General features: G+C 40.5%; 3 protein-coding genes and 1 long non-coding RNA gene across 20 annotated transcripts in view; 2 read left to right on the top strand and 2 right to left on the bottom strand.

Moving 5' to 3' along the window:
• Positions 1-13,804, top strand: part of LOC132987971 (stAR-related lipid transfer protein 13-like) — a 50,641-nt gene extending 36,837 nt beyond the window's left edge. For all 4 annotated transcript variants that reach the window (XM_061055008.1, XM_061055010.1, XM_061055009.1 and 1 more), the window contains 13 exons: positions 997-1,068; positions 1,959-2,040; positions 4,538-4,601; positions 5,768-7,065; positions 7,500-7,670; positions 8,478-8,637; positions 8,729-8,927; positions 9,391-9,604; positions 9,996-10,110; positions 10,780-11,031; positions 11,330-11,547; positions 12,036-12,212; positions 12,299-13,804. In XM_061055008.1, coding sequence (XP_060910991.1) covers positions 997-1,068; positions 1,959-2,040; positions 4,538-4,601; positions 5,768-7,065; positions 7,500-7,670; positions 8,478-8,637; positions 8,729-8,927; positions 9,391-9,604; positions 9,996-10,110; positions 10,780-11,031; positions 11,330-11,547; positions 12,036-12,212; positions 12,299-12,404 — 3,128 coding nt within the window. In that variant the 3' untranslated portion in view covers positions 12,405-13,804. The remainder of the gene's footprint in view (positions 1-996; positions 1,069-1,958; positions 2,041-4,537; positions 4,602-5,767; positions 7,066-7,499; positions 7,671-8,477; positions 8,638-8,728; positions 8,928-9,390; positions 9,605-9,995; positions 10,111-10,779; positions 11,032-11,329; positions 11,548-12,035; positions 12,213-12,298) is intronic.
• Positions 1-24,396, bottom strand: part of rfc3 (replication factor C (activator 1) 3) — a 238,275-nt gene that overhangs the window by 45,444 nt on the left and 168,435 nt on the right. The window lies entirely within an intron of this gene.
• On the bottom strand, positions 14,397-15,584 carry LOC132987972 (uncharacterized). 2 transcript variants are annotated; one of them, XR_009675769.1, is made up of 3 exons: positions 15,345-15,584; positions 14,824-15,291; positions 14,397-14,644 (listed from the first exon to the last, which is right to left on the bottom strand). It is a non-coding gene; the product is annotated as an uncharacterized LOC132987972 (long non-coding RNA). The 2 variants fall into 2 exon arrangements; XR_009675768.1 differs by having other exon boundaries at positions 14,397-15,291.
• nbeaa (neurobeachin a) overlaps positions 23,528-24,396 on the top strand; it is a 96,837-nt gene continuing 95,968 nt past the window's right edge. For 10 of the 13 annotated variants that reach the window (XM_061055005.1, XM_061055000.1, XM_061054999.1 and 7 more), the window contains exon 1: positions 23,529-24,097. In XM_061055005.1, coding sequence (XP_060910988.1) covers positions 23,774-24,097 — 324 coding nt within the window. In that variant the 5' untranslated portion in view covers positions 23,529-23,773. Of the gene's footprint in view, positions 24,098-24,396 lie in introns of all 13 variants that reach the window. The other 3 variants (XM_061055004.1, XM_061055003.1, XM_061054996.1) reach the window with 1 other exon arrangement.

Below are 24,396 nucleotides of genomic sequence, written 5' to 3'. Positions count from 1 at the left end.
TGGGCTATTCATGGATGTTTTAGAGAAGCCATTAGAATGATGCAGTAATTAGTTTGCATACAGTTTTACTTTTCATAGGAGTAAGATCATTTTAATAACTTTGTTGACCCTTTGTTATTGTTGTGGACATTACATTTTGTTATTTAGCCGTTGCTTTGTTAAAATGTCCCTTAAAACTTGAATCTTTCTCTTCTACATTTTGGACTGTTTTTCAAAAGTATATGTGTGTATGTATAGATCTTAATGTGTTGGTACACATAATATGTATGTTTTATATCGTCCTTTAAAATGTTTGTAATTTTCATGTGATGGCAAAAACCACCGTCATTCAGAAATCTTTGTCAGCTCTGCAGAGTGGTTTAATCATGGTCTGCTCATAAAGAAAGCCTATGTGCACAAACAGAAACATACTCACAAACACACACACGCACACATGCACATTAAATTAGTGTGTGCAATACATATGCTTGCGGAAAAAAGTAGTAAAACAAATGCCTGTAAAGCGGCTCGAGGTGCTGGCGGCAGCACATAATGGGGTGTGGTGCCATGTCTAAGGCCTGTTAAATTCATGCTCCGGTTTCTGAAACCTGAATGCTGCTTGAACGAGCGTTATATATGATGCAAAACTGTGCAAACCGTGTACTTTGTACTCAAAGGATAATGTCGGTAACTTACTGAGCCACTTCTAGCTTTTCCAATCTCATTCTTCTGGTGAATTCCCTGAGGACAAATTAATTTCCTGGGATGTTTCTCCTGTGTGTGACAGAAAAAAAAACAGGAATAGGGAAAACAGATAAATACAATGTTATACTCTCCCTCTCTTGGACTGTGTGTACTGCACACCAAGTTAGTTACAGAAAATACTTCAGGCCATTTTTTTTTTTGCCTGTTTCTTTTTTCTTCTATGAGTTCTTTTCAGTTTAAAATGTGGAACCAAAACTTGCAAATAAATACCTTTGATCAAATGTGCTAAAATTGCTTCTTTCTGATTTACAGAGATTGAGGCTAAGGAGGCTTGTGATTGGCTCAGAGCAGCAGGATTTCCACAATACGCCCAGCTCTATGAAGGTAACACACATGCACTATACACCATCACAAACACACACATTCACACACATAGAGACTAAAGTCCAGAATGTATACTTTTTGGTCCCTCTTGCTTTGTGTTTCTCTTTGTCTTTTTTCCCATTTACCCTTTATTTCTCTTTATTTTTCTTCCATCCTTGTATCCTCGTCTTCGGGGCCGCTCGTTCTATTTCCAGGCCTCAGTTCCTGTCTGGAGGGAGGGTCATGGGAAAGGCCTTGTTATCACTGCTGGGACTCTCACAAGCGTCTCTTTCTCTCTTCTTTCTCCCTTTGCATCTGTCCTGTCCTGAACTCACCAAACACTTTTCTTTCACCTCCATAACTATCTCTCCATCTTTCTTTTCACGATCCTTCCTCCAGCTTTTTGAAGAACACACAGCTGCTCCTTTTTGCAATGTACATTGGGTCTCACACAGCGTAGAGACAAACAGAAAATGGCCTGAGAAATGTCAAATGTAGCCCAAAAGAAATCGGGCATCATGCACATAAACCCACATCCAAAAAAACACATATACACACAAACACACACGCACACACGCACTGCTGTATAAACGCCAGTAATGGGAGGTTATGGCTGTCTGCCTCGGGGACTCTGTGGCAGCTTCTGATGCCTGCAGTCTGCCACCACACACAGAATCACAGGAATAAAAAGTCTTGAGTCATTTTGGCATTGGCAGTGTTTGGAATGTGAGTTATTTATAGTGTTTGAAGACGTGTCTGTAAACTTCAGATGAAGATGACGGGAGTTAACAGAGGAAGTGACTCTTGTTGAAGACTTCATGGAGTTCTTAACTTACTAAGAAAACTGCTGTCTCCTGTAAATCATTATGTCATAAAACTCTTTCTCATTTCCTGCTAATTTTCTCTCACAGATTCCCAGTTTCCGATCGATATTTCCTCAGTGAAAAGGGACCACGACTTTTTGGATCGGGATCTGGTGGAGCCTCTATGTCGGTAAGATCATTCACACAAACACTAATATTAATCTTGCACACTAACAGTAAACACACTCACTTTGTGTGCACATTTATGCAACATTATTTTTATTGGTTTCCCCTTTGATGCTCACATGAAGTACACAAACATTTACAAGGGTATGCAAATCCCCCTTAATCACCCACCACTGTATACCTCTCTGGTTATTATACAAAGGTAATGAGAAACAATTAGAGCAATCAGAGTAAGAAAAAAATGTAAATATGTACGTAATGTATGTATCATTAGACACTAAAAACCTTAAAGTAATGTAGGAAAAATACCTGCAAGCCAAACTAAAACCTCCATAATCTTTCATTTACTGTTCAGCAAGTCTTGTTGGATCAGTAAACCCAAAGTCATCAAGCTGTATAATGTATATCAAGGATTTCCAAATATTTTCAGTCGATTAAAAATTTGCCTCTGAGAGAATAAATCATTTTTCCATTGATCCATATTTTTTAATGTAAGACCTGGTACCAGGTTCTACAGTTTTCTCCAAGTAGAGTCCATTTTTCTTTCACATAAACACATATTCAAACTGGATACATATTTATTTTCTCCATTGGAAATCAGGATAACACATACCCAAAATAATAACCTTAGGTTCTATAATTGCACATTTACAGGATTTTTTCATTCATACATATTATTCCAAACAGTTCTGTCACAATCCCATTAGCATACTTTAAGATGTGGAAAAGATCACAGATTAAAGAAAAAGGTCTGGTATGCTGTTGTTAAATCTGTGTCATTTGACTCATGTCCAGTATGCCTCAGCCAGTTGTGTTATGCACATTTAATATCTGTAAAACTATAGAATTCCTTTCTCGCCCCCTCCTCATTCCTTACCCTGCTTGATCCCCCCTTTACTTTGCTAACTGCTAATCGTTTGCTGTCTGACCCCGACCCTTAATGAAGTCCCCATCCCTGTCTCCCGCTCAGACACCCAGGCTTTGATCTGGTCACCTCCCCTCCCCTCTGCCATGCTCTGATCTCCCATTCAAAGAGCAGAGACCCTCAGGGGGCAGAAGTGTAGGGGGGGGGGGGGGGGGGTAACAGGCAAGGAGTGAGGGGATGCCAGTATATTCTACCAGATGGTTTCGAGAGTGTGTTTAAAGTCCCTCTGCATACCTCTGTGATCTTTCTGTTTCACATCTTCTGCTCTACTCTTATCATTGATGTTTCGAGTCTTTCAACGTCAAACTTTCCCTCCTCTTATCCTTTTCTCTCTTCTCTGTTCAGCCCCACTTCTCTAATGTCTATGGTAGAGGAGGGTGTGGTAATTATAGCATTAGTGATTCCTGACAGTTATATTGTGAGAGACTACACATCAGACCCCATGAGAACTGTCTCAGGAGCTGTAAAACACACTCCATGATCTCTATCTTGTTCACACATCAATCTGTTTTCTTAGAACTGTTTCAATGACAATACAGTATATGTGTGCTGACCAGAAAGGAGAAAGCAGCATTTGTTGTCTCAGTTTTCTCAAATTTTGTGAATTTTTAACCTCTAACACAACTTGCAATAGTCAATCCTACATTCAAGACAAGCTTTCAATCTTGGCTTCAAACTGGATTCCATTTCATTGCTTTCATTAGGAACCAAGTTATTAACAATCAAATAGAAATCTGTCACATTGTGACATCCTTCAATGAATGGTTTGATTGTCCTTGTGGTAATCAATGGAGTTCCAAGAAAATAAAATATATGACATTTTAAGATTTGAAGTCAGAGACAAAAGAAAATGATAATTTAATGATTTTAAATACTCATCAAGGCACTATGATTCATCTAAACCATGAATATTTGTTGGAATTGGCAATTTGTATGAGAGGACAGATAAAGGAAACAGTGAACAATGGAGGACTTACAAATGTGCTTTTAGAAGGTGAAGTCTTTCACATGACAGAGGCCAAAAGCCCCCAACACATATTTTTTAATGGTCTCACTTTGAAACAAACCAACACAGACACCCCCCTCCTTACCAGCCACTGTTCACACAGCCGGAGTCGAAGTCAGATGGGGGAGAAAAGTGGGTGGGGATGGTTGCCCCAAGTGCTGAGTCTGTAAATGAAGGGGGTGGTTGGTAGATGAAGGGAGGAGGGAGAGAAGTTGAGAGGAGGAGACAGTGGAGTTTTGGGGGAGATTCACTCTTTGAGGGTGAGGATCGGTCCCAGTGGAGAGATGCCAGAGAAGTAGAGGGAGGAATAAGGGGGGAGGAATGGGAAAGGAGGGAGGAGAAGGGGAGAAGCCTGAGATGTAATGAGGAGGATGGAGTCAGGATAGAAGATCAAAGAGGATGAAATGAAATGAAGAATGTCGGAGTGTGACTGATCAGAAAGAGAGACGATGGGAAGAACTACAGTAATAAGAGTGTCACAGTAAAGAGGACAAAAAAGACTGAAAGTATCCAACCGACCAGCCTTAGCAGATTTGACAGAGTGACTGTGTTTACGTGTTTTTGTTGCAGGCGTTTAAATACTCTGAACAAGTGTTGCTCCTTGAAACTGGACGTCAGCAACCCTAAGAAAAAAGTAAGACCCTTTTTTTCCAACCTTAAAGAAAATATATTCAGAGTTTGTCGTGTATTTTATTTATTTATTTTTTTGCTGATTTTGTCTCGTTGATGTACTTGCTGAAAAATTGATGCTATGCTCCCGCCTGTGTTGCAACGACAGCTTTGTTCACATTCTATGCTTTGCCATGTTTGAGACTAAGAATACTGTCAATCCAACTCTAAACAACTCAGATCAAAATGATATGAGACATTGGAAAGCATTGACTGTATTTTACAAAAATGTATTCTTGTATATGTCAATCTAATTCATTTTGTAAAAGTAATAACAGAATCAATATTGTATTACCTTAAAGACATACAGGAGTTAATGTAGCTAAACGACAACTTATCCAAAATTCAGCCCAGTTCTTTAATCTGCACATTGGTTTCTAAATAGCCCCAGAATTGATAGATAGATAAAGTCGTTTTATCTTTTTATATATTCTCAACATGGAGTTGGCCCTACATACATGCCTGATATCCCGCAGCAATATAACCTCTTTTATCACTGGGGATTGGACTGCTTAAAAGGGTCCAGGGCAAAACCTTAACAAGGAGAATTAGCTCACAGTCATTATGCAGCGCAGAGCAGGAACCAACTGCCTGATGTTCAGAACCACTGCAGCTTTTTAAACACAGATTGAAATCATAATTGTTCCTAACCACTTTAACTAAATATTTTGAACCTACGGCCTTCCAAGGGCGGCAGCTGCTTAGTCTGTAAGGACTGTGCTTGGGAACCTGAGAGTCTCTGGTTTGGGTCCCTGGTTCCGCCCGAGTATGGAATTGGGACTAATTGCTGGAGAGGTGCAAGTTTACTCCCTAAGTAAATGCCTTGAGCAAAAAAAAAACGTTTCAAATTCAGAACAAGCTGCTGCTGAATCTGTAACATTTGCTCAGAATGTATCGCATTAAATAGTGTTAGTTTTGACATAAAATGGTAGAGAAACAAAAGTCTAATAGAGAAGTAATCCTAAAATGAAGAGAAATAAAGTAAAACAATCAGTAATATTTTCTCTTTGTTTACATCTGAGGAAGTCTTGCAGTCTTACACAATCTAATGGGAATCTAGTGACATGTATTAAAGGCTTTGAGCTATCATTTTTAAGAAGAATAACAAATACCTCCTTAATCCTTACTCAGGGTGATGACTCTGATGAAGATGACCCGTTGGCCATCAGTAAAAGGTGGACGTTTGAGTGGAGCAGCCGGCGTTGGTCTCGGCTCCAGGACTTCCTGTTGGATGGCACCAATGAGGGCAGCCCAACAGGTCATGTGGACTGTCTGCACAGCACGGTGAGCAGTGAAAGCATGCTGACCGACCTGAGCGAGCAGGAGATCACAGAGATCTCCTCTCTGCACAGCGAGGACTCCGCCTCCGCCATGACCGACTCTTTATCCATGGCGTCTCTCTCCGCCTCGTACCAACCACCTCGAGAACTTCCATATTACAACTCTCTGCCAATTAAGAGTAGCCGCCATGGACAAGGAGGGCGGAATAAAGCCAAAGAGTTTCTGCGTCGTATGGAATTAATGCGTACCTGGGGTCCGTCGTCAAAGCGGAAAAGCTCAAACCGGAGGCCGCCACTGGTCATCAGTGGGCCCGTGTTACACGGGGAGGAGCCTCTGGCGTTGCAGGTGCTCACATGTACTCCCATCAGCCAACTAGAGCAAAACCACCAAACTGATGGGGACACTTTGGTCTCAAGCACAGATGATTGTAAAGAGCAATCTGCATTGAGTGTGAGCCCCAGCAGTGAGACAGAGGAGCCGAGTGTGAAAAAACCTTTAAATACAAAACCCAGAACTGCCAATAAGAGGAGCAGCATGTATCTGGAAGACATGGCGCTGCCTTCTCAGGGTAAGAGGCCTGAAGGACAGAGCCAGTTTGGCAGAAACCTGTTCCGTTCGTATGAAAACCTCCTCATTCACATCCCCAAAGACCATAAGCCTGGCACCTTTCCAAAAGCTCTATCTATAGAGAGCCTGGCACCTTCCCCTGGTGACAGAAACCCCCAGAAACAATCCCAAAAGTATCGACCCACCACCGGAATGCACGAACCCTGGCTCGGTAAGCCATTGTCCAAACCCCCCTGTCCTAGAGCTCCTCGGGGCAGCAGGGTGAGCGTTTATGACAATGTTCCGGGCTCCCACCTCTATGCCAGCACAGGAGACCTGCTGGACTTAGAGAAGGAGGACAACCTGTTCCCTCACCTGGATGACATCATCCAACATGTCAGCGGCTTGCAACAGATTGTGGACCACTGGAGTCGCAGTGTGCTTCCTGAGGGTGAGGCGGGGGAGGGGGAGGAGGAAAGGGAGGGCAGAACCACCCCGAGTGAAGAAGAGAGAGACGGGGTGTCATTGAACGACACTGATTCTACAGGGACCGGTCGAGAGAGGCGGGACTCTGGAGTCGGCGCCTCACTGACAAGACCACGGTGAGTAGCTTTTCACAAGTGCATGTTCTCTGTTGGATTTCGAAGTGAAGTCGATGCTGTGAAGTGCCTTAAACTTGTCTTCTCTCCAGTGGCCTGTAGGAGGAGACTCCACTAGATGGATAAAAAGTCCATTGAATAGAACCAGATGAGAAAATGACCCTACTTCCCAGTTGATTTATTACCTGAGCATTATGGTCTCAATCACTAGTTTTAAAATCTTCCTTAATACAGAATGAAGTTCATACTGTATTTTAAATTACCGTCCCATTAAGAGTTAAATAGATGATAAAGCAGGATATGCTGGTGATAATTGTAATATTTTACACTATAGTTTGCCTGTTTCTTGTTCTGTTGGTGATTCAGGAATGCTGTTGAACTTTACATTGACCAAATCACTCTGTGTCCTTTTTTCTCTACTGGTGTTTTCATCCCAGTCTACGATGGCCCAGTTTCAGGACCTCTGCTCATCTCAACCAGCCGGCTTCTTCGCTTCTCACCGGCAGCCAATCAGCCGGCCAGCTCAGCCTGCTGCAGAAGTTCTCTTTGCTCCGCCTCACCGCCATCATGGAGAAATACTCCATGTCAAACAAACATGGCTGGACGTGGTGGGTGAACAACACACATAAATACATGCACATAGAGGGAGTCATGTCTTCATCCACATTATTTTTTGCATGTTTTCTACAGTGTTGCTCATATTTTATGCATTATAACTTCATTATAACTCATGAGTTTTTAAAGCTGTGGAGTTAGAATATTACATATAGATTTTTTTATTTTAGTTCTTGTTTATATTTTGCTAGTTTTTGTTGATCTTTTATATATTTTTATATAAAAATATGTATACATATATATATTTGTTAGTTATGTTAATATGTTCTTTCTATCTCTATGCAACTAAGGATATACAATATATTATGCAAAGTCCCCAGCTATTATTATTATTATATATATATATTTTTTTTTTACATTTTAAAAAGGCACTTGTGGCCTAGTGGTTAGTTTGTGTGCCCCATGTACAGTGGTAGCCAACCTGTATCTCCTTTCCCACATGTCATTGCTCACTCTCTCTCCAAAAAATGTATCTTATATAAAAACAACAACTATACAATGTACCTGACTTGCTACACAGATACTACTGGTACAGTTCTGTGTGTAATTAGGCTTTCAAAGTAGGAAATACTGATCAAAAACTGGCGTTGAATCCTTAGCAGTAAAACACAAGCCAACAGTCTTTAACACTCAAACACGGGCACATTCTTGTGTCGACTACGATCAGTCCTTGTTTTATTAACCCCAAGAGGGAAATTCTGTTGACCAGCATCTACACACACACACACACACACACACACACACACACACACACACACACACAAACACTTTTCTAATTGTTTTCTCTCCATCGCTTCCAGGTCTGTGCCCAAGTTTATGAAGCGCATGAAGGTTCCAGACTACAAAGAGAAGAGTGTGTTTGGTGTTCCCCTCATCATCCATGTCCAGCGCTGCGGTTTCCCGCTCCCTCTGTGTTTACAGCAGGCCCTCAGCCACCTCCGAACAAACTGTCTGGACCAGGTTGGTAGAGGAAAACAGCTTTTTACAAGACTAAACTGCTCATTTAAAAAAAATGGGGAGCTGACTGTTGTTTCTTTCATTTTTGTCTCAGGTGGGATTATTTCGCAAGTCCGGCGTCAAGTCTCGTATTCAGGCCCTGAGGCAGCAGTGCGAGCTGTCCCCTGACTCTGTAAACTACGAGGACCAGTCGGCTTACGACGTGGCAGACATGGTCAAACAGTTCTTCAGGGACCTGCCCGAGCCGCTGCTAACAAGCAAGCTGGGAGAAACTTTCCTGCACATTTACCAGTGTAAGTCGTCAGGCTTATGAAGGTTGTAACATCACGTTAGCAGTAGAAATTGTCTGCCTCATGGAAAGTGGCTTTAAACGGCTTAGAGATCATTTGAATCTGGCCAGCCCGTATATTGACATTATGCTCATGAACCATGATTTTTAGGAGAGAACAAAGCATGTTATTACAGTTCTCAAGGAAGAAGTAGACTCTATAGTATTAAATATTAAGAAAGTTTTATTTCGTGTAATCCAAATGTTATCAATGAAAATCTCTTGAAATATATAATTAGCTAATTGTCAACATAATTAACCTTCTCCAGAGGAAATTGTGTTTGATTTAAAATGTGAATTAAAGACAGACTTTGTGTGATTCGGAAAACAGCACATCAAAGATTACATGTCCGGTGCCCAGTAACCTCTTCTTTGACACATCCCTCATCAATCATATATTTTTACCATTATTATTACTTTTTCTGCAGATGTCCCAAAGGAGCAGAGGCTTCAGGCTGTCAGAGCAGCCATATTACTGATGCCAGATGAAAACAGGGAGGTTCTGCAGACATTGCTCTGCTTCCTGCGTGATGTCACTTCTATGGTAGAGGAGAACCAGATGACTCCGATGAACTTGGCTGTTTGTCTGGGACCTTCACTCTTCCACCTCAGCATCTTGAAGAACGAGACGCTGTCGCCAAGGTGTGTATGATACTGAATCAAATGTTTGTACTTTTATTTGATTTAAGGGTAATGCGATTTACCTAGTTCACCCCCCTACCCTAGTTAGTTTCCCAGTTTGACTTTGGTATCTTGGGTTATACTTTAAATGTAACGTTTCTTTTTTCCAAATTAAAATTATATAGCATCAATAAAAAAATAGTGCTTTCATGGTCACTCATGTCCCTCTATGTATTTTGTCAATTAACTACAAAAAGAAGCTTTCTATGTGATTGTGGTGTAATGACGGTGGCTGTACTTACCCGTCAGCTTACATACAGACTTAAAGCAAATTCTTTAGCTGCGCTTTATGCTACTTGGTACTTGATTTATGTTTTTTTGTTTTTCCTGTTCGTTATTTCTACCTCTCTAGATCAATCCAGAGGAAGTACACCACAGGCCGACCCGATCAGAAAGACCTAAATGAGAACCTGGCCGCCACCCAGGGCCTGTCACACATGATCACTGAGTGCCAGCACCTCTTTCAGGTCAGGATTTATACAGGAAAGAGTTACTGTCTATTGGAGTAAACATGATGAATGACTGATAGAAGCTATACAAGTCACTGTTTTTATGAAGAAATAATGAGTGAGCACATTTTTTCATCAGAAACTAGCGGATAAAAATAACTGAAAATGCTAAGTGGAGTGATGTTTTCCCAGCTGAGTTGTTATTATCCAAGGCCACAGTATAATCGTGTGTAAGGAGCTCTTTTCTAAAACTGTGTATCATCATTACTTCGAGGCTGTGTGTGAGTGTTTTGTGTTTCTTTACTACTGCTGTTAGTGAAAAACACTCAAGGACAAAAGAAGAAAAAACAGACTTGGTCATGAGGCAGTTTTGAGTTTTTTTATTGACTCTTTTAACTCAAAAAGGAAAGTGTAATTTTTCTCTAAAACACTGAACTGAAAGTGTTAGAGTTTATAGACTGACGATATTTGAAAGGCAGTCGACACTGGATACAAAAATGTTGATGCACCCATTTAACAAAAACCCTTTGCAAGACCTTCTGCTGCTCAAATAGCCGATGGAAAAGCGAGCCAAATGGCACTGTGATTTATTTATCAAGGTCTATATTCTGTGGTTTTTAATTAGGCCTGAGCGCAGTGGTGCATTGTGATGTTTTTCTTTTTCTTTTTTCTCCTGTTGTTCCCCAGATCCCCGAGGAGATGGTGAGCCAGTCTCGCAACTCTTACATGGAGGCCGAGCTGATGGTGCCCCCGCTGGATGAGCTGCGCAAGGCTCACGAGGAGGAAGCGATCGAGGATGAGGAAGAGGAGGATGTGGAAGGGTCCTATCACGCACACTTAGAAAGGCTGGTCCAGAACCTGCTGGAAGAGGCCAAAGACAAGAGCAAAGGCTGGGTGTCTCGCTCAACTACTGACCATACAGAACTGGCATTTAAAAAGGTAATTGGGACATGACATTTCTTGAATATTGTAAGACTCTAGAAGGGCAGGAGTGACAGAGAGAAAAAAAAACGTATAAAAAAAGGATTTTACATTACATAGCTATTTTTACTTATTAACACTCAAGCTACTTGTTCACCTCCTAACATTTTAATAAGCCAATAAAAAGGTTAAAGAAAGGAAAATTCTGTGCACATCGTTGACATGGAGACCCACACACATATTTAAAAAAGAAAAAAAAAAACATTTTAAAGATTTTCTTTTAATATGTAACACTCATAATGTATTTGTGTAACAGGTGGGAGATGGTAACCCTCTAAGGCGATGGCGAGTGTGTGTCGAGGTGGCGGCGACACCCAGTGAGGTGCTGCAGCGGCTCCTGAGAGAGCGCCCCCTGTGGCATGTTGAACTACAGCAGGAGAAAGTTCTGGAGACGCTGGATAAACAGACGGATGTGTACCAGTACTCCTGCTGCAACATGGCACCTCACCCCAGCTGTGACTTTGTGGTACTGAGGTCAGGATTCATGACTGTTCATATTTAAATGCGTTGTGGGAGTTACAAAATGAATTGTTAAGAGAATTGTTATTTATTGCAGAGTACAACACTCGTCAGGTCTTACAATGTCAAACTGGTAATAACAAAGAAGGGATAACATACCTTAAACTGTTATCATTTAAAACAAACAGGTGATGTTTCTTCATTCTCAAAAGTGAAAATGTAATATCTTATATCATTTACGAAGGTTAACTCGTTTTTTTTTTTTGCTTATGGGTTTGTTGGACAAAACAAGAAATTGGATTCCATCTTTTTTTGCTTCAGAATACTGTGTCGGAAAAATGTCACTGTTTTCTGATATTTCTTATAAACCAACAATGAATCAATGAATCAAGTTAATATGATTCATGATAGCCAAAAATGAAGTAAATTAAAACAATATCTTACATTCCCAGATTAAATGCTTGATCGATCTTTCTCTTTCTTTGTATCTCTGGAACCCTCAGATCCTGGCGCACAGACCTGTGTAAAGGCTCCTGCGCCCTGGTGTGTGTGTCCATCGAACACGAAGACAGCCCACGCATGGGAGCAGTGAGGGGGGTGGTGCTTGAGTCACAGTACCTCCTCGAGCCCTGTGGGACCGGGAGGACCAGACTCACACACGTCTCCAGAGTGGACCTCAGGTGTGGGCAGATTTTTTGTGTGTTCTCATTGTCCAGGGTTGTAATCAGCAGTGCAGTATTTAAATTGCATGCTTTGCTTGTCACAGGGGAAGATCTCCAGAATGGTACAACAAAGCATTCGGTCATCTGTGTGTTAATGAAGCTCAGAGGATCCGCTCCTCTTTTCAACTGGCTGGATCAGACGAGCACTGAGCCCCGGACGACAGCCTTTATTTTGGGTCACACTGGCTGAGCAGCTGGGCCGGACAACAATTGATCCAGGAGGAGATTCATTCAGGAAGTGGACTATGAGTGTCTTTTAATGCTGCTGAGTACCATACTGTACTGAGTCACAGTCATTCACATGCGGAGAGGGGAAGTGTTTCTCATCCTAGACATCTTTAAAAAACAAATTACTCCTTATTTACCTCATAAATTATACTTTTCTAAACCTGCATTTGCACCCTTTTTTTTCATTTTTAACTATGAAACAAATAATTAGTTTTTCTTTGTTATGTAGACAGGCTATATTCATTATTTATTCATTCTTACAAATAAAATAAAAAAAACCTTGATAAATAGACTACCTAGTCCAGAAGCCAGCTCCTTCCTATGACCCTGGTTTATTGGGTATTTTATGTAACAGGAAAAGTTATTTTAATGCAGTATCCTCCTAAGCTTACACATAACTACGACTGATCGCGCAGAATGATCAACAGTGGCATGAATGTGCCTGGTGCGTAAGGGGGAAAAAAACCTGCATCTGTATTGATTATTTTGAGAAGTTTATTCTAACTCACACGGCCTGCCAGTATATGTACGACTTATTTGATTGATAAAAAAAAAAAAATTCTCTGAGACATATTGTTGAAACTGACCTGAAGAGGCAGTAGGCATTCATTTCTGATCTGATTTAATCAAAGAAGAAATTAATGTGAAATGCATAAAACAACCCTTAAAATATCTTAAATTTACTTGACATGCCTTTTAAAGCCAACTTTTCAATGAATTTGTCCCTCTATAAACTAACTTTTAAATCTGCATCAGCATTTACCCCTCCGACGAAAGATATTAACATATCACATCTATAAATGCACTTCATTTTGACTGTGCCTTCTGCAGGTAAAGATGCAGAAACCCTAGTGTGTCCATTGAATAGGAATGACTTGAACCAGTACAATATGGGTACATGTCATCATTACATTTTGAAAAGTGCGCTTGATCAGGAGCAACAAGTACGTGACGGATCTGTATCACAGAAAAGAGGAAACAGGAAAGAGGTCCATCGATGTGCTTTAATCCTGTTATTGATAAAACTGTGTTAAATATCACTGTTAAGTTCTTTGTCACTACTTTCAGTGTTAATCTTATCTAAATGTTATTTTAAAGTTATGAAATCCATTATGATGATGTATATGATGTCACTGTTGCATTTTTTTAAATTTTATTTCTGCTGTCATGTTATACAATGTCTAAGACATGTGATCATTTCACTGCTTCTGGGAAGCATGTTTGAAATTGTGTGTGTGTGTGTGTGTGTGTGTGTGTGTGTGTGTATGTGTGTGTGCATGGATTTGCCCGTGTATCTGCATTAAAGATATACGTTCAGCTTGTATTGTAGATACTGTATGATGCTTTCTGTGCCAGCAGATCAAACATCAGAGCTTTTCAGGGTCCTCCTATCATATTGATAAGCTGAAATGTGAACTTTTTCCTACCGAAGCAATAGTAGAAAAAGCTTGCTCTGCCATGGCGCTGCCTTGGCTTTTATTTATGTTTCAGCTGTAGGCAGCGTTGCTTTGGTGTTGCTATGATACAATAACTCTACAGTGCAAGCAATATCCTGCGTGGAGGCTGTTTTCTGGGGAACAGTGTGGCATGTGTGCGTGTATGTGTGTAAATATGTGTGTTTGAGAGAGTCAAAAAAGACAGACATAAGGAGTGAGTGAGTGACATTGACGTGAGCCCTCGGAGGCAGTGTGAGAAGAGGCTCCAAACTTAGAAAAAGACCAGGGTGTTTCTGCTTGGTGATTTCTGAAGAAGTGACAGAAAACAGAACCTTTGGGAACCTTAGGGAAGAGAATAAAAGATTATAAGAACTTAACAAAAGCATTCTCTTTTTTCTTTAATATCAATCTCTACAATTAAGTTAACCCCCCAAAAATGAACAGAACAGATAAAATTGTATTTATTTTTTTAACCGACATGTCACAGCAAAAATAACTAATTGCATGGTTGTATTTGTTCAATGTGAAACACAAGACTGGCAATAAAGATCCAAGTGAAAATATGGTCTTACTTAGAAATACAAAATACAAGGTTTGCCATGTAAAAAAAATGTATATATTTTTTGGGCAGCGTACTTCACAAAAAAACATGTGTCTTGTTGTGTGCTCCTGTGTCCTCTGAGTGGTGCTGTTGCTTCTCTGAAGTTTGAAGGTCATGATTGAATCCTGGAATGAAGGCAATGCAAAATGCTTTTTAGGTATCTGAGTGAATGAAGAGTCGTCAAAGCATCTGGGGTTTATTCTCCCTGAGGACATTTCCCACTGTTCTCTCCTTGTGTCCTCTGAGGGAATAAATGTAGGCCCCTAAACCTCCACAGCTCAGATCAATATTCAATCTCATTTACCTACTTAGCTTGGAAGTGGACTCTCTCGGAGGACAATGAAGGTGTTTGAACCACACAGAGACGCTGCTGCCTCCCTGTATAGGCCAGACTGAATGTAAGTTTTGTAACAGCAGCAAATTAGTGAAACATTGCTTCATTAACTTGTACCTCATTTAACATGTCAAGTGATTTTATCTGGAAAGTAGGGCACACTGTTGCATCTCCTGAATGACAATGATCCTCTGCACCGTGGGTGTACCTCAGTACCACTTCTGCATGGGCTTTGAAGAAATGAAGAACATCGTGTTGCAAATTACACAGTGGAGAAAAAAAAGAAGAAGACATCTGACAAGGTGACTCCAACATTGATTTTCTCCACTGGAATCCCACTTGATTCCAGTTGGTAGATAATATCTTTAGAGCTGCTGTGGACTTTGCATAAGATGTGGTAAGACAGTATTTCCTGTCATACAAAACAGAAAACATCAACTTATCATCTGTTTCTTTTACAATAGGTTGCTCCTCGCGGGATTTGGGGTGACCTCTTCCGGGGGAAACTGTAGCCTACATGTCGAGCAGCGACTTCTCCTAAAGCATGAATCTTTACATTTCTTCATCCAGGTGTATTTGTGTTGTTAAACTTTTGTTTTCATTCAACTTTGGGGCAGAAACGTGTTCAGTATTACACTGCCTATTTGAGGCATTGGGGGGATGAACTGCAATTTGGCCATCTTCTAGACTTTTTTCACACTGCCTTTCACCAATTTGACAACACCATTAAAGTAGGCCGAAAAAGGTGTTGGCAGTTAGCCTACAATATGATATGCACCCTTAAATGTAGCCTACTCAGCTTTTACTTTGAAACTGGCGAAAAAATAAAAATGTTGGTACAATGTCTGGTGTTAGCTTACGGTTAAAGGTAAGCTTTTATTAAAAATGGACACCAGAGAACCATCGTCGAGAAATGTAAGTAACGCTGAATCTTAAAATACCCTCGTAATGTGTAGCCTATATATTTGAATGATTTGTGTTTCAGAAAGGGAAAAGGCTTGAGCTCTACAATGGAAATTGCAGTTGAGGGCTTATGTGTGTCAACAATGATTCGATTAGCGTGTAATTTATTCTCTTTAGGTTTTATAGTCAGTGTCAGTTATTTCACTAGCCTGCTGCTCAAGTCAAACAAGCTCATCTATGGTGAGTAGTAAATAGGCCCAGTACAATTACATCAAATAATAAATATATTGATAGAGAGTTGCATTTAAAAGAAATGATACCAATAGGCTTATATCCCGTAAGGAGTAGGCCTGTGTTTTATATATTTATAGCCTACTTTAATAATAAGCTACAGTTGAAATTGGATATTAACTGTGGGTTTTGAATGTAGACAAAGCCTCTGCTGTTAGGTATTCTCTTAGATAATATAGGCTACCTGCATATTTTTCAAAACAGTGTTAAGATATCAGTTGGCTCTTTTAATATTTAATAAAATCACACGAGCTCTTGTCTTGCTTTCCATTTCATATTCTCTACCCCATGACACAAATAATACAATGTTTGTGGTACTGTCTGATCTTATGTAACTCTCAATCATTCCACACTATCTATTGAAAAAGAATCTCCAATCAGGGCTGCTCCATTATAGCGACAAAAACAAAACATTGCAACATCAGGATTTATTTGATTGATATTGAGATCATAATTATGAAACACGATTACTCATTGATTTGACAACATCTGCATCACATGCGTTTATCGAACTTAAACACTCTGAACTCTTTGAAAATGAAGCCATATGTGAAAAGAAATCAATACAAAAAACATAAATATATAAAAATAATATATAAAATATATAAATCTAAAACAAATTTAAATCAACAATGTTTTTGAGGTAGTGGTGGGCATGCACTCAAAATAAAACAAACACTTTGAAACATTTACCACACATGACAAAAGCTATATTCACTATAATCTTGTTTTCAAATTGTATTTTAAATTGAAACTCTATTGATTTCCAAGCCCTATCGCCAATCTTAAAAGAGAAAAACATAATTGTTAATGTGATCATTCAAGTTGATGTTCAAGTAAAAGTTGTTGCTCTTTATCTACTCCACATTCACGTTATATGAACGTAGAGCAGGGAGAGAGAAAGACAGGGGAAAACAGATGTATCTCCTCTGAGACGCACTAATCCACTGTCTTCTCCCAGACTTCCATGATAAGGTCATTAATGAATAAATTATCCTATGAATGAATTATTGATGAGACTATGTTGGCAGCAATGTGTACAGTATCCTTGAGTTTGTGCCCTCGTATTGGCATACAGAACTATGCCCAGTTAATGTTGAAAATGAGCGAAGCATTTGTTAAACGTTCCAAAAGAGGATATACTGTAGTAATATATAAAAAAAAACATTCTCTTCAACTGTGTGAGCTTGTTGTAGCAATTAGGTTTGTTTGAGTAATTTGAGTTCAACTCTACAGAAGAGACTGCATCAGTAAAAAAAAAAAAAAAAAAACCTGATAGGATTTTGTCCAATAAAAGCTCAAAAGAAAGGTCAAAAATGTTCAGGGAATCTCGACATCCTTAAACAACATGATATAGACACAAACAATACTTTTAATGTCACTCAACAGTTGTAATTTTCTCTCTTTATCTAAATGCCAATTGTAAATGGATATTTCCAATTCAGTAAATTACTGCACACATATAGAATTGCTCTGCTGAGACTTGTATTCCACAGAAAATGACAAGAACGAAGAGCATATGCAAACTTCAACTGCAACTTAAAAGTGAAATAAGTTGAATATTACAGTAATCTAAATGGCATAGTGCTAATCAAAGGTGGCCAAATTAAGAAGAAAAAAACTAAGGAGTGACAGCAACTGTTGGAGCGCTTGTTAACAGCAGAAAGATGCTGCCATCGTAAGTTACAGTTTGACTGAAAAACACCAACAATGGAGTGAATCCTTAATTAGTATGCCAGTGAACTTTTCCATGATTTATGTTAGATCAATGTATCAGTGTAAATAAATCAATATAAATTGCCTTGCTAAGCTCTTTTAGTCTTCTGACCTCTCAAAGTGTCAACTAGCTATAGCAATTGATTGCATTTCTTCGTTGAGCTTTGGAAAAAGATGTTTTAAGCGAGTTACAGTGACCTCTGTAGAGAAACTGTCCTCTGTGGATCTCACATTGTAACTAAACATCTTTTATATGTGTTCGTATTCACACTCAAAGCTGAGGTGAGCTTTAGGACTATACATTTAAATTGCTAAGTTTTCCATACTGTATCTAACTCCATACACCTCCATACCAATTTATAGACGTCCTCAGCTCTTCAGATGGAGAACACATTATGTCTATTGTGTAATCTGTTAAACCTGATTTTTATTCCACTACCTTTAAAGCGTTCTCACACTTTTGCATTGAATAAAAGTCAATGCTTCTATTTGAAGGATGAAGCTCCACATTGTAAATTCTGGTTGTGCTGTCTGTCTGCTTATGCACAGTAATTCTTCTTGGGAGATTTGATATCTTTAGAAATCTCAAGATCTCAAGTAGAATTTTTAATAAAGTTCTGAGGGTTTGAATGATGCTCGCCTGCATAATAATTGACTCATAGGGGGTTTGAGGATCCATAGGGCTGAAGAGATTGAGCCATACTGGATCATTGTCCCGTATGCTGAGAAACAGAAGTGCTAACAAGCCGATGTTTTTGGGGCATTGTTCCCTCTCCTGGTGTATAGGGACTCTGAGCTGGCCCCGCTAACTCGACAGCCTTCAGGGGCCAAAGAATGTAAGCTTTTCCATCAAACTGAGAGCGCTGTTACATCTCCGCTGGGTTATTCATGGCAACTTCCCCAGTTCAGGAGCCCCATGTTTCAGTCCAGTCAAAGAGCGGAGTCCTGGATGATCTCAGGTCGTAACCCCTGTCAAAGAAATGCATCCTTCATCCCCGATGACAGTTTTTCAGACCAAGGGAAGGTTAACAAAGACAAGAGCCTCTTGCCATTTGGAAAGTCAAAATGTGAACCTGTGACAAAGCCTGCATGGATAAATACATTCAAATGTTGTCTGTTTAAAATATATTTCCTGCCTATTCAAAAAACACAAAGCCAACTTCCCCTCAACTATGACAAAAACCGCTTGTTGAAACCGTCATAAACGCACACGTCACAGTTCATCCACAGGGCATCTAAAAGGGATTCATAAGAGCAACCAATCCACCAAGTGTGTAATCCTTAAAACACAATGCCCATTTTACAGGGGAGTTTTTAGTAGGATGATTTTTTATTTTTTTTCCCAGAGTAGTCTTTCCTTTTGACTTATGCATAGGCACTCTTTTAAGCTTTAAAAACTCTTAGTAAGCTACTCTGTGGTGTCCTCTGATGATTGTCCTCTATGATTCCTGCAGTCTTAGAGTAACTGAGTGAATGCTCCAGGGAATATGACCAGCTTGTTGAAAGTGTTTAGTCCCAAGACTGCAGAGGATTTATAAGTAAAAGAGAGAATAGAAAAATCTCATTTAATGCCAGTGGACACTGTCTTTTAGTCGATTAATAACACACATTTTCTATAAATAAGTGTAAACATACTTGTGATAGGGGAGGGATTGTTACACCTGTTTTATTAGAAACTATAGAGGCACTGTGAGGGTGCATCCTTCTGCTGAGGCTTATAGTCCAGTCTTCAATGATATACAGATCTGCAATTATTTATTACAAATAATCATTACATAAAATAAAAAAAGATTTGGTCTGCATGATTATATGTTTGGACTTAGATCTTGAGCTGTTCTAAACCCTTTCATGAAAAAAGGGCCGGTAGTTGTAATGTAATCCTGCTGACAAATAGACAAAATAAAGTAAAAACACATAACCTCCTCGGCAGACGTAAGCATGTTTCAAAAGTTATTTTCTTGATTTCTGCACAGTAAATTCCTTTTTTTTATTGCCTCACTGTAATACATACACAGAAATACTGATGCACTGACAGCCCTCTGTGCATTATGTTGTTTAAAAGGCTGGGGGCTGTGCAGTAAATTTGTCAACATTACCGCAATATTTATTTATTGCAATAAATAAGAACAATGAATTGATCTCTAAAAGCCGTGCTTTGTCACTCAACATTGTGTACATTTTACCCATTGTGTGGCGCCTAAGTACAACGGCCGTGCTTTCATACCATTTGATGAAGTCAGATGACACTTAAGCCAGCCATCAGCTACATTCAGATTTCTAGGTGTCTATTTAGTGAGGAAATAAAGCCTGCTTCTAAATTTTATTTTGGATTCAGGAGAAACATGATTCAAACACTGATATTGAGTAAAACAAATCAAGATTATTAAAAAAAAAATTATAGACATGAAAACAGATTTAAAGCCGATATACCAGAAGTCCATATTTTTTGTTTATCACACTTCATATTGCATACAGCCTTCATATTATTGCAATATTGATTGAACAATGTTATTGCTTAATGAATATTTTCATCATATTGTGCAAGCTTAATTGCACAGTAAAGACTACAGTCTGCAGAACATAAACATTAAAATGTATATAAGCTATGTTAGTATTTTAAAAAACATTCAGAAACTGAAAAAGCCACTTTGGTGTTTTAATCAAAAGTGAATTCTTGGTAATTACTGGCAGAAGTGATTTGTTCATTTGTCCTTTAAAGTCATTTGTAACTGACTTATTGTCCAATTGGATGAAACGAGACGGGATGTTGCTTTGTGGTGGCAGATGTGTTATCTTTCCATCTCCTATCTTCATCCCTCTTTGTCATACACTCACTCTAATACACACGCACACAAGCATGGACGGAGTGGATGTGCATGGACACCCACACACATCTCGATGATGACTCACATCCGTCCGTGATAACAGGAAGTTATTACCTGTTTCGGTCACTGTCTGAGGTCAGCCCTTTGTACAAAAACAAGCTGTTTTCAGTTGTCCTTAAAAGCAAATAGATTAGAAAACAGACAAAAAAAAAAACATATTCCATGTAAACCTTGACTAAACTGTGACAGCTGCTTCTTGTCAAACCAAATCTAACCACATCCGGACAAAAATTTGCCACAAAATCAAAAGCATTTCCTCTGGTAAGTGAGATCAGTGATCAAACCCCTTCTGACAGACGTCACCTCTACTTCTCTCTGGCTGCCAGATCCTCTCTGAGCCCCGCTCCCCCTCTGAAGCTCCAGCACTCTGATCATCGGCCCACACAAGACACTGGCACTACCTCCACACATCGCTACAAAGGTGCACTGGAACAGAGAGCTAAATGACTGCATGTCGGAAGTAATGTTCCAATACTGGAGGTGAGGGAGGAGGAGGGTGAGATGATGAGGTGGAGGAGTGATGAGAGGGGGAGTGAAAGAGAGAGAGAGAGAGAGAGAGAGGGAGAACAATGTGTGTCCATTTAACCCAATCACCAACCAGATCCCTGTTAAGACCTCTCCTTTTTCTACAGGAGTCTTTTGTAAAATCATGACAAAGCTGCAGAAGCAAGTCTTTGTCAGAAAACAAAGAGGAGTGTGTTTGGTGTGAGAGAGAGCCTGACATTGTTGTGTGTATGTGCGTGTGTGTGTGTGTGTGTGTGTGTGTGTGGGTTTGTGTGCTGAATCGAGATCAAGATAGCATTTTTTAGTTTGAGAAAGTGCTTCTTTGAGTGTGAGGGAAGTGTGTCACTGATGCAAGTGTGTGCAAGTCTGTATTTGTGTGTGTGTGTGTGCATGCGATTGTCTCCTTCATTTCCCTTGAGCTGAAGATTTGGCAGAGAAAAATAAAAACCTAGATGGCCTCTACTCACCTGTAAAATTCCCTGATAATATCACATGTCCTCATGCATGTGCTTCACACCCCAGGCGCACACTGAGCTAGAAAATGTCTCTCCCATGTCACCCACACCTTGTCACCCCTGTCATCGGCCAGCAGCCAGCAGAGCAAAATGGGGAGTGTGACATCGAAGAGACAGCCGTCACTGCCTATATGAAAATATGCTGAGGCAGACACGCAGAGTTGCGAATCAGCCTCTATAGCCGCCTCGCTAATGGAAATCCTCCCCAGCAGATGTGTCCTGTTGGAAGAACACATGGAGTGTGAAACCGGCTTATGTATGCACACAGGTAGTGAACCAGCAGCTACGGTCTGTGTAGCCACCAGGGTATCCTGTAGCTCTGTAAGAATGAAAACACTAGCTGGACCTGTGATGAGGCAGCGCTTTTCTAGACTCAATTTAGAGCATGACAGAGCAAAATAAGAAATCCTTTGTCACAGTTAAGAAAGAAGGACATTTACTCAGCTATTCACACAGCTGCCCTTTTCCTCCCACGTCATGCTCAGGGTGGAAAGCTCAAATGCTTGAGAAATGTTTTTACTGCTCTTTCCAAAGTTTGCAAATCATACAAATGTAGCTTTTTTTTAAAAACTTTATCCGTTGAAACCTTCTGAATAGATCCCCAACTGAATCAATGGTGAAAATTAGGACCAGCATTAGCGGGGCTATATTTTCAAGTAAAAACAACATGAATGTAGCTCATTGGATACTGACAGCTAACAAGGATTTGTTTCCTCTTTCCTATTGTACCCTTGAGCACAGTCAAACTGTCCTGAATGCTAAGATTAGCTGTAAGTGGCAGCGAAAATTTATGCTGCAAAATGGCAATAAACTGATCTGAACTGAAATAAAAATGTGTTGTTTCAACTTGAAACAAAGCACGGTGTCCCTCCACACTTCACTTACAATTGTCTTTTCAGTTGCCGAACAATGAAAGAGTGGTGGATTTTTAATAACTTGATTAATTACCTATATTTATGATTTGATGACAGTACCACAACCTTATGGCAGCATTTGAGCTTCCCGCTCTGAGTGCCATGTAGAGGGAATTAGAGGCCATGTTCACATGATGAATTGTAACACCACCCAGGCTCAATTTACGACAACCACTTGTATGAATATGCAGAAACTGTTTGCCTACTGAAAGTAGTAAACTAGAAACTAGTGAGTCCCCTCTTATCCCTGTCATATAAATACACAGGGCATCATTTCAGGGAGAGGGCCTGTGAGAAATAGGAATGGTGCCTTGTAAAACAGTAGGCACAAGAAGGGTGATGTGAAGAGTTGGCGAGGTAAGAAGGTGTATGCAAATGTCAAAATGATAATAGATAATGAAAAGAGCGGTGAAGACAAAAGACAGAAAAATGGAAAGTTAGAAAATCATCATCATCAATCAAGAGAGTACTCGCGCGATGCTTAATGTGGAAACAACAGCATACCCGAGTTAAACACGGGGCAGAGGGATGTATTCTGAATATATAAACAGCTTCTGTCTGGAAGCTAGACTCCCTCTACTGCTGTAACATCCTCCTCCCCTCAACTGGTTCAAAATAGTCCAACTAGTATTTATATATCTTTCTCTTTATTTTTTATAAATCACAGCTCCCCTCTAGTATCCACCTTAGCATTTCAAAATCCATTAAATATGAGAAACACCCAAAAACAAGCACAAAATACACCCAGTTGGTAAGGTGGTGCTGTGCTCTGTATGAACCCATGCATGGATGGCTCCATGCTTTTCTGCTTCAGCACCCTACCGGAAAGCCCACCTAATGCGCATGCGTGGCTAGAGCGCGCTGCCGCAGACAGGGGGCGTCAACATGGCGTTCTCTCCACCACTACCGCACTGACTGCAACCTGCCAATGAGAGAGAGAGAGAGAGAGAGAGAGAGAGAGGAGAGAGAGAAGCGTAGGCTACCATTCTGAAGTCTTCATCCCTTTTCGCCAGCCATATGAATCCCTACACATTTTCAGGAGGATAGGGCGAATTTAAAGGATTTTTGTAACGCCGCGCTCGTTTGTTTTTCCTACGCAGTGGATGGTATTTGTGCGGCAAAAGACTCAGCTTGTAGAGCAGGTGTGAGAGACAGCGGCGACCGCTCCTCTCCTCCCTGTTTCCGAGGGGAAATGTCGAGCGAGAAGCCGGTTTCAGCACCACCGGGCTCTGCTTCTTCGCTCACGGACACAGACTCCCATCCCCCGCAGGGCTCCTCCGTGCAGCAGGCGCCGACGCCGCAGCAGCAGCAGCAGCAGCAGGTCACCGCGGGCGCTGGCTCCGGAGCCACCGGGGAAAGGATGGTGTCTGCAGCCGGCTCAATGGTCCTCCCGGCCGGGGTGATCAACCCCGCTGTCCCGATACGGAATATCCAGATGAAATTCGCCGTGTTGGTGGGCCTGATCCAGGTCGGGGAGGTTAGCAACAGGGACATCGTGGAAACCGTGCTGAACCTGGTGAGTTTCCTCCCGGATAAAGAAAACACAGAAAGGCAGCCATAGAATCACAGAGCCCCTTAAAGCCGCTATGTTTTATTTACGATGCTTCACTCATGGCTGTGTGGCTTTCACAGGATGATGTCATTTGTTGTTCGCTGGATGGATGTGGGTTTTTTTTTTTCCTGTTCTGCAGATAAAAAATGAGCACATATGAGGCTGCATGTTGGGTAATAAATAGGCTGAGGCTGTATTATTGTAAACCCTAGAGGAGCTGAATGAAGCATGTGACCCCACCAAGGCATGGACGCTGTAATCAC

This window comes from Labrus mixtus, chromosome 14 (assembly GCF_963584025.1).
Source record: "Labrus mixtus chromosome 14, fLabMix1.1, whole genome shotgun sequence".
NCBI lineage: Eukaryota > Metazoa > Chordata > Actinopteri > Labriformes > Labridae > Labrus > Labrus mixtus.
The sequence above is the reverse complement of the archived record's forward strand: the minus strand, read 5'-3'. Positions and strand labels throughout refer to the sequence as shown.